General features: G+C 43.6%; 1 protein-coding gene across 4 annotated transcripts in view; it reads right to left on the bottom strand.

The window, feature by feature from the left end:
- Positions 1–16,715, bottom strand: part of LOC308328519 (C-terminal-binding protein 2-like) — a 242,381-nt gene that overhangs the window by 163,646 nt on the left and 62,020 nt on the right. For 2 of the 4 annotated variants that reach the window (XM_080782395.1, XM_080782394.1), the window contains exons 8-12: positions 16,078–16,149; positions 15,250–15,419; positions 15,033–15,117; positions 9,759–9,907; positions 534–711 (exon numbers count right to left, since the gene is read on the bottom strand). The exons of 1 other annotated variant lie outside the window; for it this stretch is intronic. In XM_080782395.1, the coding sequence (XP_080638521.1) occupies positions 534–711; positions 9,759–9,907; positions 15,033–15,117; positions 15,250–15,419; positions 16,078–16,149 (654 nt within the window). Of the gene's footprint in view, positions 1–533; positions 712–9,758; positions 9,908–10,293; positions 10,570–15,032; positions 15,118–15,249; positions 15,420–16,077; positions 16,150–16,715 lie in introns of those variants that run through there. One more of the 4 variants, XM_080782401.1, reaches the window with a different exon arrangement.

Genomic DNA, 16,715 nt, shown 5'->3' on the forward strand with positions numbered 1-16,715 from the left:
TCAAAGAGTGCTTTAATAAATACATTAAAGATAACATAAGTTTGACAGAAAATACCCACGCAAATTAAGTGTGTTGGATTACCTACTGCAATCGAGCACAGGTCTCTCGGCAAGTTGATTTTTATACCGTATTTAAATCAAACAAACAAACAAAAAGTATACTGTAAGATATAGTCAATGGGCTAAACATGTCAGATTGCCGGTATGGTTCTGGATGACACGACTCATACGATACATGAAACTTGAATGCATACTTCAACATACTTACTGTTTATGTGTAAGGCAATTCCTCATCATATTATTTGTACAATAATTGTGAATAATAGCCGACACAGTAGGCGTTAGTGTTAACCCATTTTGGACGGGAACCCCTTTTGGTGTTAGCATTATGTTATGCTTTATCTATTGAAAAATAGCAGATCTAGGTCTGCTATTTTAGAAAAATCGTAAAAATGTGTCGCATTTCTACACTCTTGTAGTTAAGATTTGACATTGTATGGTCCAAAATGGTACAGTAAGTAATAAACCCATACCTCTGGCTCTCCACAGTCACATTCCTCTCCTTCCTCTACGTAACCGTTGCCACACTTCTGTCCGCCGTAGAGCACCTTCACCTCCGGCATGTTGTAGAGACACATGCCTACGCCTTTCTCCAGGCTGGCCGCCAGGTCCTTCTTACTGCAGGTACTGAACACTGTCGGGAAGGGATACCTGATGGAGGACAAGACCAATAACATGAAATAACACTGTCGGGAAGGGATACCTGATGGAGGAAAGGACCAATAAGATGAAATAACACTGTCGGGAAGGGATACTTAATGGAGGACAAGACCAAGAACATGAAATAACACTGTCGGGAAGGGATACTTAATGGAGGAAAGGACCAATAACATGAAATAAATAAATAAAGGAAGGAATTTACAATTTAGGCATTTAGCAGACGCTCTTAATCCAGAGCGACTTACATTAGGCAATAACAAAAGCATGGCATACAGTACATCACATATATAAAAAGTAGTTATCATGAATCATGTATAAACTAACAACGTAACAGTGGAGTATCTATGTAAACTATACATACTATACTATATTATACACATTGTGTACTATAAAGTGCTATGACTACATAAAATGCAATTCTAGTGCCGTCTACGTAACAAGCTATAAGTCTGTTTAAAATACTATCTAGGTATACATAAAGTGCTATCTAAGGGGCTAGGCTAGGGCAAGTGCTACGGGCCATGGTGGAGGGGGGAAGGAAGGAAGGAAGGAAGGAAGGAAGGAAGGAAGGAAGGAAGGAAAAAGCAACGCAAACCACATTTAGTTGTAAAGCACATTTCAACAAAAGGCAATTCAAAGTGCTTTACACAAAACATTAAGACATTATTTCTCTACCAATAGTCCATTATGGCTAGTGTATCATTACAAAATACATTCAGTTCAGTTGTGAACTTGTGATTTAAAATAACTGACAAGAGTGCTGTAGCAGACTTCAAGAAAGAAAGAAAGAAACCCTCCATCATTCAGAATCAAAGTAACTGTGGGACACATTTCAATGGTTTACCGACACTTTTGAGCCTCCAAATCAGTACAATCTTTTCTATGAACATGCGTAAATAAACCAACAAATGTGCAGCACGCCAAAGTACTTGAAAGCCACATCTTCAAAGGACAGGCACTTGCGTGTGTGTGTGTGTGTGTGTGCGTGTGTCTGTGTGCGCGTGCACTTGGATGAGGTCCCCGTATATTGGCTATAGCAATTGTGAAACCACATCATTTCGACCGCATTAATTTTGCTCCCTGGGACCGCTTACCTGAAACGCTGAGTAATGTCTAATTTAGCGAGGTACAGAAATTGGATTTCATATTGAGAATGAGAGACGTTATGAATCTAGAGATGAAACTGTCTGATCTGCCTGTAACAGCTGTGGTCCCCGGGGGGGAGTGCTCGCTCTGATATTCTCTGTGTCTATAAACCAAGGACAAGAGAACAGAAATAAATCGAGCTGAGGAAGAGGAAGAGAGAGACATGGAACAAATTATACTTGGACAAGCAGGAGAGAGAAAACAGACGGGACGTGTGGAGAGCTAGAAAAGAGAAACACAAAAGATCCAGAGATACAGATGGAAGGGCAGTGATGCAGAGACAGAGTGATGAAGACCTCTAAAGGGAACAGAGAGTGTGTGAGGAAAATGTCTACAGCGTAACATTTAACTCTGAAAGTCTACAAATTGACCCGTAAAATGGACAATTGCGGTCAGAAATAGTACACACTACACAGTAAAATCCTTAGTGTATTTAACTGTCAAAAACCCTGTCAAATGAACACGGAAGACATTAAATGTGTAAAGACGAGTATAAGTTAAACTCCTTTTGCAATTGTGTCCTACACTGTCACCTGTTAAAGCCAGCCGATTAGACTGACAGTATGAACATAAGGACCACAGCGCACACAGACACTGAGACACACATACTTTGCATGACAGCAACATGTACACCAAAAATAGCTGACCTAGAAGCTCACAAACGTGCCGAGGACGGGTTTACACCATCTGGTGGGTCTTCTTAAATTGTGACGGAGGCCACAAGGGTAATTGCTTTCAGTCAACAGGGAAGTTTTGTGAAAATTCAACATGACTTTTGTACTGTTGTGTAAGGGAGCGTTTGTAATGTTGCCCCTTTTCATGAGTGTTCTCTTTACGCACTTAAGCTCTCGTGACAAATCTCGCCCACAATGCATCACAATATATTCAGAGCATGAAAAATGATCTTTGTCTTCTTCTTCAATTAAATAGGAAATCTTCGCCTATAATGATGGCATCCCAAAATAGGTCGCCTTGTTGAAAGTGCTCAAGTGGGAGTGGAGAGAACAGGAGGTAAAAAACAAAAAAAACAAAAACGCTTTTGTTCTCTCCCTGGAGAGAACACCATGCAATTCTTTTCAAATTAAGCAACATAAAAACATCACCCTAACAATGTTGTTTTCAGCCTTGGGGTGAAAACAACATGGTCCCTTTCACACAGCATGTCTGCCTCAGGAGAGTGTCACCCACTTGAAGATATGTCCTCATCTGCTCCCTTAATCCACCTGCTCATGCTGTTGGAATCTGTTTACCACCTCATGCTTCATTCATACTCTGTTGTACTCTATGCTGATGTCACTTGCTGAAAATACAAGACAACACGTTGCACCTGCGACACCTTGTGAGTTGACATATGACAAAGTACATATGGCTTATCGCATGCCCACAAACGCACACACATACTGTATACCGCTATAAAATAGAGCTTTTCTGTACTGTGCACACCACCCACACACCAAATGAGGGGCTATGCAGATCAAACCAGAGCATGGAGAAAAGGGGAAACCGTTGTAAATCGCATGGCCTGCCACTGATAAGAACAGAACAGGTGGTGGATTCCAAACGAGCGGCTGTGCGAGAGAGAGAGAGAGAGAGAGAGATAGAGAGAATATATTGAGAAACAACGCTAGGCATTGCTTAACTCCCACTCTAGTTGTGGGAAACAAAGCAATCTGCTAGGTGCCAGATGAACACCTCTCCTCTCTGTCTGACGTAGGTATAGGTCCACCTGGTCTGCATCTGGGCAGGGTGGGGGGAGGCCTGCTGGGGCATCAGCTCTCTCTCAAAAGCCTCCAATTCTCTTTGGTAATATTCTCTCTATCCCTCACGCACAGGGGAGCTCTCTCGCTCTCTCTCTCTCTCTCTCTCTCTCTCTCCCCTCCCCCCCCCCCCCCCCCCACACACACACACACACACACACACACACACAATTTAAACGTTCTAAATTCCTGCCCTCGCACACAGACACATACTATACAGTACAGCGTTTATATTATTACAGCTGAGGCCACACACCTGATATGCTGTCCAGGAAATTAGCCAAACAGCTAATGTGTAAATAATATGTATAGCTAGGTTTCCCTGGATAACATATGCCTGAAACCCTAGGTTCTTTCCATTGTGTGGTTAGCAACTAAAATACCAATACAGTACATATAATCTATAGCTTATAGATTGGTTAATGGTTACAAGGTCTGAGCAGCCTGCTGCCATCGACTGCCATGCAGAGTGAAAGGCAGTCAATACCCCCATGAATAACATATTCAGACCCATTTATGCTGTTAAAGATCATACTTATTAATATGCCGATACGTGGACCGATGGCCGAGAGAGATACCGTATGATGGTATCTCAAATCTCAGTGGCAGGCTGTATCATTTCTACTGGTGGGCGGCTCAGAGAATGGATTTGCATGACGAGGGAAAGAGAGCAGCCCTGGTCATATCCGATGAGCTGCAGTTGAACTATGAGGCTGCCCACAAAATGTTGCAGGCATTAACATTTTCATTAGGATCATTTAACCCATTTTGAACTGAGGTCGATAAAAAAAAGGCTTCTAAATCCTAACATTTCTCTGAAAAACCCATGTTTCTATGTCAGTGGTGCTCAATCCTATTCATGTCAAGGACCCCCAGAATTATCTCTATTGGGCCACGGACCCCCAGCTCAAAATATGTAGTTCCAGGGACCCCCCAGAAGCCAATATTTTAGTTCAAAATGTTCGCTCTGAAATATATATAGTCAAAGATTTGCGCCACATTTTCACGACTTTTCAAAAAAAGCAGACCTACAAGCTCGTAGCGCGCCACTCGATGGCGCGCTATGAGCTTGTAGATCTGCTATTTTTCAATAGCTAAAGTAGAACAGAATGCTATAAACACCAAAAGGGTTTCCCGGACTTCCCGCCCCAAAATGGGTTAAAAAAGGCAAGTGCAGGAGTCTCTCACTGTCACTCTTTAGCCTCACTCTCCATGTGATTAAATCTTTCGCTGGGCCGTAACAGTGGCTATGTGACTGGGCTGACTCACTGACTGTGTAAATGATCAAGTTATAGTAATTTTCAGCCCGGTTGGCCTAGCAACGGACAAGCCAATCACAGGGCAGTCTTACTGTATCTCCTGAACACAGGGCAGTCTTACTTTATCTTCTGAACGAAGGCTCTGTCCACAGTAGCATGGATATTTTACAGTATTTTACTGTACATTTGGGCCTCTCATCCACACGCATATTTTTTTTTTTTTAAAAGGCCAGCTTCGGTGGAACCCTGTAGCCATGCAAAATGGAGCTGATGATGATGTCACAGATTATGTGCCGATTGTTGCATTTTTAAATGAGCATGAGTATGGGAAAGGAAACAATAATGTAGTATAGCATAATGGGTCATTTATGTTTGGTTAACAATGTTAGGACCAATTACCAATCAACTGCATCACTTTACTGGCGACTCGTGGCGAGCAAGACCGTCTGCTCAGACACAGCAATCCAATCTTTGACCTCCCAAAAGGCTGTGAAACAACCTTATACATTCGTTGTTTTCTCCCGTGTTCAATGCCTTTCTGCGCACTGAATATCTTTCTTTTTTTTCCTTTATATATACACAGTATATTGAAAGTACTGCATTTCTTGTTGCCTACATGCCCAAAATAGAGTGGCCAGGTAGAATGTGGTTTAACAGAGGCCCCAAACCCAACAATTCCCAACAGACATCTGCATTCCACCTGCCGTACAATAGCTTCCTCTGACCTCAGACGCAGAGGTGCTTTCCAGACAAAGACATCACTCACCCTCCGTCACTCAAACGAACTAACAACAAGTCTCAAGCTCCCTCATATCGCCAAGCATGTAGGTCATTTTGTTTCTTAATAAAGAGGTCGCCTCTGGGCCTGACGTCCACCCTGGGCTCCGCTGTGGCTCACTTCTCTGCCCAATGACGCGTGCCGCAGCCCTCTGACTGCGGCTAACCATCCGAAGCAAACCATTTTGAACCTTCGCCAGTCTATCCCCAAATGACGCAAATCTTAGCACAACAGCCAGCACTGTTTCTTCAAAAAAATACCCACAGCAAACGCTTCATATTGCCGTCGTCCATCAAAGCTTTGTGCATTGTCAAGATGTGTGAGTGGCACAACACCCTTGTGGCCATCGTACCTGTGTCACTGTCATCCATGACGTCTAACTCGCAAACAATAGCTTAATTGTTTTTGACATTTTCTCGCTCATTCATTCCGTCTCTCATCTCTGTCTCTTGCATCTCTTGCGTCTATCTTTCTGTTCTTCCACGGAGGAGGATAAAAGAACCTCTGGTTCCTCGTGCCGCCTGTCTATCAGGACATCAAGTGCCTCTCTAGGGGGCTCTCTGCATGTGCCCGCTCCGTGATTGCAGTTGGCAGCGCCACGGATAATCACGTCATTTAGATTCAGTCTGTCGCCCTCTCCATTAGCAAGTGTTTGAGTGCAGAGCATCCCAAACTCAGAGCTGAGAGCTCATTGATGTACACTACAGACACCGTACATACAGCCTGGTCATGCTAAGCCACTGGTTCCCAAACACTGAGTCGGGACTCACTTGTGAGTCACGGACCCATTGTATTTCTCCTAAATTTGTTTTAATTATTATTATTTCAAATATATTAATATTTTCAAAAAACATTCTCAAAAAAGCTAAATCTTTCATGAATATAAAAAAAAACCCAAATTCAATCATTTTTCAGTAATTTCATGAAGAAATAAAATAAAAATTCCATTCCATAAATTCGAAACCAAATGTTTAAGAAGTAGTGAAATAGGCTACACAGACTCTTTTCACTAGTTTGGGTCCCGGGAAAACATCTAATATCTCTTTTGGGAAATACGTTTGGGAACCACTGTGCTAAGCAACTTTTTTTATTTATTCATTTATTTCCAAAAGACACAAACAAGAAAAATCTAACCAAAACCAAAACTAGAAAAAATAATTAGGAAAAGGAAGAAAAAAATGTATAAATGCATACATAAGTAGAGAGAAAAATAAATGATTCAGATTTGTATCACAGCTGCGCAATACACTAAGAGAATCCCTAGGCGCTCATCAACGTACTGTACACATTACAAGTAACGGCTGACTGCAGTGTGCTGCTCAGTCAATCTATGACAGCTTAAAAAAAATGTTGAGAGACTCTTACTGCAACGCCGTTATAACAAAAAAACACTTGAAGTCATTCATCCGAATCCTCTACTGTACGTGGCGCCCTGAGATGACAAGCTAAAATGAAGACACCAATCATTTTCATGCCTCAGCAGAATTGTTGTTGTTCTGGAAGGAATGTTGCATGACGGCCACAGGATGATCTTGCTGCTGCCAGCTTTTTGCACACATGCATGCACACACTACATACTGTATACACAATGCCGGTGGGTAGCTTATTTATTGACATTTTATGTCCATAAAATATGGATTAGGTGGTTAAAATGACCCTGCATTTAAAAATAGATGCAGGGGACCTCCTGGAACAACCCCAAGGACCCCTAGAGGTCCCCGGATCCCACTATGGGATTTAGTGGGCCTATGGGCCTATACAGTGGGAGACAAAAACGGAAAGAAAGAGACAGGAGGAGAGAGAGAGAGAGAGAGAGAGAGAGAGAGAGAGAGAGAGAGAGAGAGAGAGAGAGAGAGAGAGAAAGAGAGATTTCCACTATTTTCAAGAACACCTATTTTTCTTTCCATTTTTAAAGATAAAGGTCAGTTGAGCTTTTCTGGGACAATTCCAACGGGAAAGCGTAGTTTATTCTTTTTTTTACCCTCGTTCTAGCAGTTTGGTGGCATTTTCATAAGATGCCCTCACAGGCCACCCACATTTTCCTTCCTGTGTGTCCCACTTGCTTCATGAGCACATAATTGCGCGTCATTTGACTGTTTTGATTGGCATTCTTCCAATGACAGCAGTGATTCACCCCCCCCCCCCCCCCTCACCACCACCACCACCCCCACCCGGGAGGGACCCTTTGACTGTGATGAATGTCTTACAGATGCCACACGCCCCACCATGTCAGATCTACACAGTGTTTGACTTGCACTATGACACCGACTCTACCGAGTACCGAGCACCATTTAGATAAAACAGTGAGGAAACGGCAGGCCTGTCCCGTTTCCAATTCCAAATGTCAACAAAAGACATGCGCCATGTGGGCACCCCTCCTCCGACCTATAAACACTGTTTCAGGCCTGTTTGTTTTTCGACCCCTCTTCTCTCCATGCCCTCCATCTTTCCCTTCCTCAGAAGCCTGTTGGAATCTATCGCCAGCATGACCGTCCGTGGCTTAAAAGTACCCTGCATCAGATAAAACAAATTGGCATCAGACCCAGGGTGAAAGCCGGCATTACACTTTGGTTACGCCTTATCTGCCTGCTGTTTACTAAGGAAGAGTCACGTGGCCCGTCACCTGCAGCAGCCGTTATCACAGCGACCCAGGCAAACAGGGGCGGAATGCTAGAGCAGCAGCCCTGAGGTGCGTGGATGTGCATTTCAGTGTTGAAATTGACAGAATTTGATTACGGTTTTAGTCATAGTCTTTTGAATAAAATGTAGTGTTAGTATATTTTAAATTTTTCAGTCATCTATTTTTTTGTTTTTGTTTGTGTAGTTTGAGTTGACTAAATATCATAAGATGTTAGTCGACAGATGACTTGGTCGACTAAAATATATTTTGGCGTCGTAATCGATTGCTTGCTGAAAATAGCCGATCTAGCACAACACCCGAGCGCAACCAAGCATACAATGACTTGTCTTAGTTCTATACTGGATCTCTTCTCCACTGGTCCCTCCCTAACATTTAGTCTAGTTTTTATTTGTTGACAAAAAGATCAATATACATTTTGTATTGGTTTTAGTCATCATAGCTGAGTTTTTATTTTGTTATGTGCCAGGATGATAGTCTGTATGGATGTGTGTGAGCATGCACTTGTTAGTGTATGTGCGAGAGCGAGCCTTCATCTCAACCCCCCAGCAAGACTAATTGCATGACATAAACAAAAGGGAGACACCGGGTTTACAGTACACGTGATAATGATCACCTCTGCACAATTGGCAAGCAGCCTTTCATCTTTCAGCGAGAGCAAGGTGGAGGTGGACTGCTTAATTTATTCGTGAGATACTTGAGATGGCACGCTGGCACTTTGTTGGCATACATAAAATGTAGCATGCATTTCCGGATCCTGCTAGTCTTTGTGGGCATTGCTTGAAAACAGCATGCCTTTCTGAGAAGGAGTTTTAAAGTCAGTAGCCTCAAAATGACACTGTGGATTTGACATGTCTGGTGAAACTGTAACTGTTTAGGGACAATTTGTTGGGGCAGATGACATGAATCCCGAGTGAAAGCAAACAACCGTGCCAAATCCGGCAGAGAGACATAAGGGAAGAGGGAGAGAGAAGGTAGGGATTGGGTGTGCCATATCCCCAAACAGTTATGGACTAGTAATGAAAATCTAATTAACATGGGGACAGCTTGTGAATCTGTCTTCATGAAGCCAGCATGTGTCGTCATTTCTCCAAATTTGGGCAAGGTTTTCAGCCTTATCAGAGCCCCATTGACTTACATTATGAAATTAGGAACATGAACTAGTAGTTCTGTGGACTACTGTCAGAGTGAAAACAAAGCCTGGCGCTTATCAGTCAAGCTGTTTTGAGATTACCTCTGGTCACGGACGGACTAGTCTCTCAAGACATTCAGGAAAAGAGGGCGATGTTTTTCCTTAATTTCTTGCCGATGGGTTCTCAGAGACAGACACACACACACACACGCCATATTATAGACAGCTAGCCTCCTGCAGCCATGCCATAAAACCATCACCATTAGCATGTTAACAACGTTTCCCCTGCTCCAACGTGTGGTGGAACAGGCCTGTTATAGTGTCTCACCCTGTGGAGGGAGTCATGATGCAGCCACCGCGGTCCACAGTCATCCTGCAGCCACAGCCTCGCTCAGGGGTGTCGTGGTTCATGCCGAAGTTATGTCCCAGCTCGTGGGCCAAGGTCACTGCAGCGCCCAGCGGGTTCTCAGAGTGGTCCTGCAAATTAAGAAAACAAAGACAATCATCATACTATCATCATACTGTAATTCTGAATGAATGTGTGTATGTGTGTATGTGTGTCACTGTGACAGCAGTAGCTCCTCACTGCCTGCACCAATCACTCCCACTTTTCACACAGGCATTGACCATAATAATGGTCGTAACCCCTGCGGGGGGCAATATCTCACAACGGGTAAGGGCTAGTGATAATAATAAAAATAAAAAATGGTATTGTAATTGCATTCATTGCACACAGCTCATGTTTTACTTCTGTGCATTGGTAGCAACAACAAAGTATCCTCGACATAGACATACTCAAGTCGGTTTGCTCCACCGTTAAAAGCTGCCCAAGGTTACAAAGCAATAGGCCCACAGGTCTAGTATTAAGTATAGTATCGCTTTATTAAAAATAATAATCAGAAGGAATTTGCTCAAACTCCAAAGTCCAAATGCAGTTCCCATAACTGTCACTCCAAAGTGCACCCTTGCTGTTATTCAATTAGCCATTCTGCTCATGGAGACCAGACTCCATGGCATGGCGTCTGTCTTCTTTAGCCCCGCGGTCCCAAACACAGTGGCTGCTGCCGGTAGGAAGCAGTGACTGCTGGGAACTTCCAGCTCTTCCTCTCGCTGCTGAACAGATAAGCCAGACAGCCGTCCTTCACATGCAAGAAGGACACAAAGAGGATGAAGGTTGAAATCGAACCGCTCAAAGCACTTTATGCTTCGCCTATTTGAAAAATAGTTCACAAAATAATCGTGAAACTTTGCGCGATCATGACATGCCCATCATAGGGATGCCAGGGTTAGCATGGTTATGTTTTAGCTATTTAACCCATTCTGACCTGAGATCAGATTCATACCAGGTTTCCACTGGACACACACTGGTCTGATTAACCCATTCTGACCTGAGATCAGATTTAAAAAAATGTCAGTCGTTCTTCGAATTTTCAAAAATAGCAGACCTACAAGCTCGTATCGCGCCACTCGGTGGCGCGATATGAGCTTGTAGATCTGCTATTTTTCAATAGGTAAAGCATAACGTGATGCTAACACCAAAACGGGTGCCAGGTCAGAATGGGTTAAAAACAGCAGACCTACAAGCTACGAGCTTGTAGGTCTGCTGTTTTTGAAAATTCGAAGAACGACTGACATAGAAACAGCTTTTTCAGAAAACCGTCAGGATGTAGAAGACATTTTTAGAATCTGATCTCAGGTCAAAATGGGTTAACATCTGCATAGGGAGAGAGACAGAAAGAGAGAAGGGGAGGACAATAACTAGCTAGATGGAGAGGACGGAGAAGATGAAAGGGAGAAACAATTAATGGCTTTGAGCTGCATGACTTTGTAAGATTCCGCTATATAAATTATGAACATTATTATTCATAACATTAACATTATTTTAATGCCAGACACCAAGCAGAACCAAGACTATGCTGCTGTAAGAAGCAGAATAGCAATTGTGTACACATTGAACCAGTATCAATTATAAAACCATCCCAGGGATAAACGCACATGCAAATATACAAAGTTACACAACACATTTGTAACTTGAGTTGAAGCCACTTATTTATAGCTTTGAATCTTTTGTACACACACACAGACACGCACACACACACACACACACACACACACACACACACACACACACACACACACACACACACACACACACACACACACACACACACACACACACACACACACACACACACACACACACACACACACACACACACACACACACACACACACACACACACACACACACACACACACACACACAAAAATGGGATACCTCAGTGTTATTACAGTACGCGCCTTCATTGTAAAAAACGATTACTATCTCAGAGAAATATAGCTCAGTGTAATCAATAGAGGGGGTAGATGTCAAAGGAAATAGCTGAACACACAATACAGTATATGATATACACCGGATGACATTTCTGCCAGTTGAACCTAGCGTGAACCCAGCACACGTACTGTATATGTACACACCCACGTCATTCAACAAGCCCCGGTGATCTGTCTTCTATACGTCTCTGTTTCTGCAGACCCTCCTACGTGGCGATAGCTCCACCGCAGAGCTCCAAGTGTGGTCTCTGTGAGTGTGCTCCTCCGTGGAGCATTACGACGACGTGCATGAGAAAAATCACATGATCGTTCCCTTCGGCGGGAGGGTCATGTGTCAGGGTCGACGTAAAGCAGAGCGCTGATTACAGAGCCACGTCCGTGGGACTCGCTTCCTGCCTTTCGAAAAGGAAGGATGGGAAACGACGGACGTCTGGGCCTCTGTCATATTTTTATGAGTGGTTTGGGATGTGGGTGTTGTGCGCTCGTGGGCATGTGAATATCTGTGTGTGTGTGTGTGTGTGTGTGTGTGTGTGTGTGTGTGTGTGTGTGTGTGTGTGTGTGTGTACTGCAATTGCTTGTGTTTTCCACACAAAATGTATTTATACTTGCATGTGTATGTTTGCATATGTGCATCTGTGTGCAATTCATGTCTGACTGCTTCCTCACAATGTAACCAGCAGGAATGGATTGGTTTGTGGCACACCACAGCCCCCCCACCCCCCTACCCCCCCATCCAATCCACCTACTCGCTATAGCCACAAGCCAGCGGTGATGGTGAGAACATGATAGGGCTCATGGAGATCAAGGGAGCCTTGTATGGTCTTTGGGATACATGCGATACCATTTCAAGCCTCGTGCTGGAGACCACTACTGTATCTCATCCTCTCGCCAGACATGATTGCATCATGCGGTCGTGTTTCATTTGATTTTACAACTTAGGCCAGGCAGCCCCACACATATTATCTGGATTAGCAAAAACTCAAGTTTATGTGCCAGCATTTTAACCCATTTGAACCCGTTTGCCCCGATATTCGGCATGTCATTATAGTCAACCACTTAAAAAAGATATATATATTTTAATTGTTAAATTTGCTGATCTACAAATGCACAACCCATCGCACCGCGATGCCCATCTACAAGTTCACAATGTGTCGCACCACGATGCGTTGTGAGCTTGTAGATCGGCTTTTGAATATTTGTTTGAATATTATGCTGCATTGTCTGTATGGAAGTCAAACAAAAAAAAGTTTTAATCTTATGTACCTGTACACAAGATGTAACAAAAAAGTCCAAACTTGAACTTCTCACTATTCGTCAAAAGATCTTAAGTGGTTAAATGTGTTAGTGCTGTGAAATTGCGTAGGTACATATGGACCCAATATAAGTCTTACGGTTGATAATAACATGGTGGTGTACGGTTCATATGATCTGGCGGCTCTATAACTCGATATGTGGCCCTTTAATCTAGCTCCAAGCCAGCTGCAATCTGTAAGTAATGGGGAAGACAAACATCTGTGAATACCGTGCCGGAGCCGGGGCTAGAGGAAAAAACTATTAATGGGTAAATGCATGTTTTTGCTGAGCCTTTAGTGTATTGGGCTGATAAGCCCCTGGTGATTTGGCACGGGTGTCAAGAGACACCGTATGCAATGAAACCCACCACGCATTTAACCCTTCAGAACCGGGAAAGCGTCCCTGTCATTTTAGATTTCTGCATTGGCTATTCAGAAATAGCAGATCTAAGAGCCAACAGGGCGTCGCTGCAAGCTTGTACATCTGCTGTTTTTGAACATGTTTTTAAAAATCTTGAAAGTGTGAGAACTACCGATTTAGAAGTCATTTTGTTGAATCAGCCTCAGGTCTACTGTAAATCGATGGTTAAGGGTTAATCGATGATAAACTTGTACCGGTGTGTGAGCGTGTTTGTGCGTAAACAATAGATTTTCATTTTAGTGCACGCTATATAGGAGTTGACATGAGCAATTTATTACATCCCATAAAAATGTAAATATGGAATTGTTTAAGCTCTCTGCCCTGTGATGATTTAGCTCCCTACACAGCCTTTCACAACTGTCAGGAGGAGAGTGGCTGAACTGACTCACTACAAACCTTCAAACGACCTTAAATATGGCATGTGTGTGTGTGTGTGTGTGTGTGTGTGTGTGTGTGTGTGTGTGTGTGTGTGTGTGCGCGTGTGTGTGCGCGTGTGTGTGTGCGTGTGTGTGTGTGTGCGCGTGTGTGTGCGTGTGTGTGTGTCTGTGGGTATTGCAGATATTCTAACATAATATGTCACTGTGCGGTGTGTGGGATTTCTCCATTAAAAGGTGAGAGCATAAGGGTTTCCTGGGAGTGGCAGCCATGGGAAGTCCTCATGTTTACAGTCCTCGCGTCCCCAAGGCCACTTCATAAACGCCCTCACACCCAACATTGAACACCTTCCCTTGGCGTTAAAACATGTCTGGACTGTGTTAGCACACGGCGGGCCCCTGAACAATGTCTGTGCTGATACTACTCAGACTGTGTAAACTAGAGGAAGAGTGGGCGGGGCTGAACCGGGTGGACGTGCGCTAGTGCGCTACTTAACTCATCAGTGGTGGGACAAAGAACTCAAGCCCAGTGCTCGAGTCAAACTGGGGTGGATTGGCCAAATGGCCACAGGACCTACCAGGCATATGCCCGGTGGGCCGACCCTCTGGTGGGCCGGTCTTGGCCAAATGTTAAATGAGTCTGTTGGTTGTGTACCATTTATGTTGTACTGTACTGTAAATGTGGTGGTGTTAAGGGCTTCTTTGTCTCAGTCCAGCCCTGAGTCAAAGTAGAGATACTCATTGGACAAATACAGTACAAGTAGTACTCAACTACAAGTGAAAGTTACTTGATCAAACTGGTACTTGAGTTACAGTACTGGAGTACTACTTGCTTTTATACTGTAGTATTCAAAAGTACAAATTACAATGCAGTACATTTTCTTTTTAATGCCAATAATGCTGAATTTAAATGTAGACATTTTTCAAAGAAATTCAAAGATTTTCCAGAAAAAAAACAGTGGAAAAATGGCACTTTACTTGAAATAGGGTTAAAGTGTCAGTGTACATTTTCCCTTCCTATAGAAATGTAGTGGAGTCAGAAGTTCAATATTTCGTCTTTGAAATGTAGTGGAGTGAAAGTCACAAATATAAAAAAATACAAATACTAAAGTAAGTACAGTACTCAAACAAATACTTCGGTACTTCATTACTGTCCACAACACTGGCCGTGCGCTACTCACCATGACAATGCCCCCGGACTGTTCCACTGTGCACATGCTCATGATGGGCGCCATGCCAATGGTGGTGCCCTGGAAGTAAACTCCACTGAGGAAATGACAGAGGACAAAGAGTCAGGGCGAGGAACAGGGGAACAAGGTGAAACGCAGTGGGGATTCATGCGTCTGCATGGCCATATGTGTCCTTATGCTGCAACGTGTGATTCTGTTCTCTCTCCACCTGATCAGCTGAGCGTTGTCGTGAGGTTTCTGGGGCAGCAGCTTGACCTTCCTCCAGTCCAGGAACTCGTGCAGGGTGGTGAAGGGGTCTTGGGTGACGGGGCACTTGTCAACGTCGCTCCACACCTCGAGGCCAACCAGGGCCACGCGGATGTTGAGGGACCTGTAGAACTGCAGTAAACATTGGAGTAAATGGTGCATTTATATATGCGCCTTAATCCAAGGCGCTTTACAATGATTGTGCAATGCATTGAATTCACCCATTTACATGAACACATTCATACGGAGGCGATGGCGGAGGAAACCATGCGAGGCACCAACCTGCTCATTGGGAGCAATTAGGGGTTCAGAGTCTTGCTCAAGGACACGTCGACAACAACTCTGGGGGAGCCCGGGATCGAACCTTCTCTCTACCCCTGAGCCACTGCCACCGAATTAGAATTAGTCCTCAGTGTTAATCTATCCATTTGTAACTCAGCACGCTGCTACTTTGAGCCATCAATGTTCATATGAAACTCTCAGACCTTGCTGTTGGTAGTAGTAAGTAGAACAAGCAGTTACTTGACAATGAATCTGTTAAATTACTGTGAATAACAAAGACCCCTTTAAATATGTTCACAAGGGGAGTGCATAAGTCTGTCATGTCTACAGAATACCCACGCTCGCTGATAATTGGTCTTCTGACTGTACATTGCCTGTATATTAATGTCCTACCAAGTTGGACATTAATACATCACACGGCCGTCTCATTAATCTCTGCTGTCAGCATGATTTCTATTTTAAAAATGTGATTTATCCCTCCTGTGCAAAGGGAAGAGGGATTTTTTACCTTGTCGACGTAATTGGCTATCTCTGCCAGTCTCTGTTTCACCCTCTCCACGTCCTTCCCCTGTTTCTGGAACTGAACAACACACAACACTAAGGTCAGCTATGGTAGAAAGACACAGTGATAGACCTCAGAGGACCCCAGAATCACCGCTGATTTTCATTCAGCCCACCCACTGTGCACATTTAGCCAAGCGATTCAGGGGTCTGCTGCTGCCCTCTACAACAGCTCCAGGTTGGAGAAAAACAAGCAAGCTGTTCAGTCCCTGTGGACGGGATAAAAGTTAGTGTTGTACGATGGCTGGATATATACCGTATGTCAATCACTAATGAGTGCTTGGTTATTAACCCATTTAGGCCTGATGTCGGGAAAAAAAAGAAAGTCTTCTGAAATCATATATATTCAAAGATTTGTGCCGCATTTTTACGATTTTTCAAAAATAGCAGACCTACAAGCTCGTAGCGTGCCACTAGATCTGCTATTTTTCAATAGCTAAAGTATAACATAGTTAAAACACCAAAAGGGTTTCCCGCCCAGGTGTCTTTACTTGGTCCCCTCCCTATTCCCCCATGTACAGGAAATCTCTTAGTTGATCTACAAGCTCACACTATGAGCTTGTAGCCATTTTTGTTAATTGATCA

The sequence above is a fragment of the Protomyctophum bolini genome (genome assembly GCF_963924005.1).
Source record: "Protomyctophum bolini genome assembly, chromosome: 14".
In the NCBI taxonomy this organism is placed as follows: Eukaryota; Metazoa; Chordata; class Actinopteri; order Myctophiformes; family Myctophidae; genus Protomyctophum; species Protomyctophum bolini.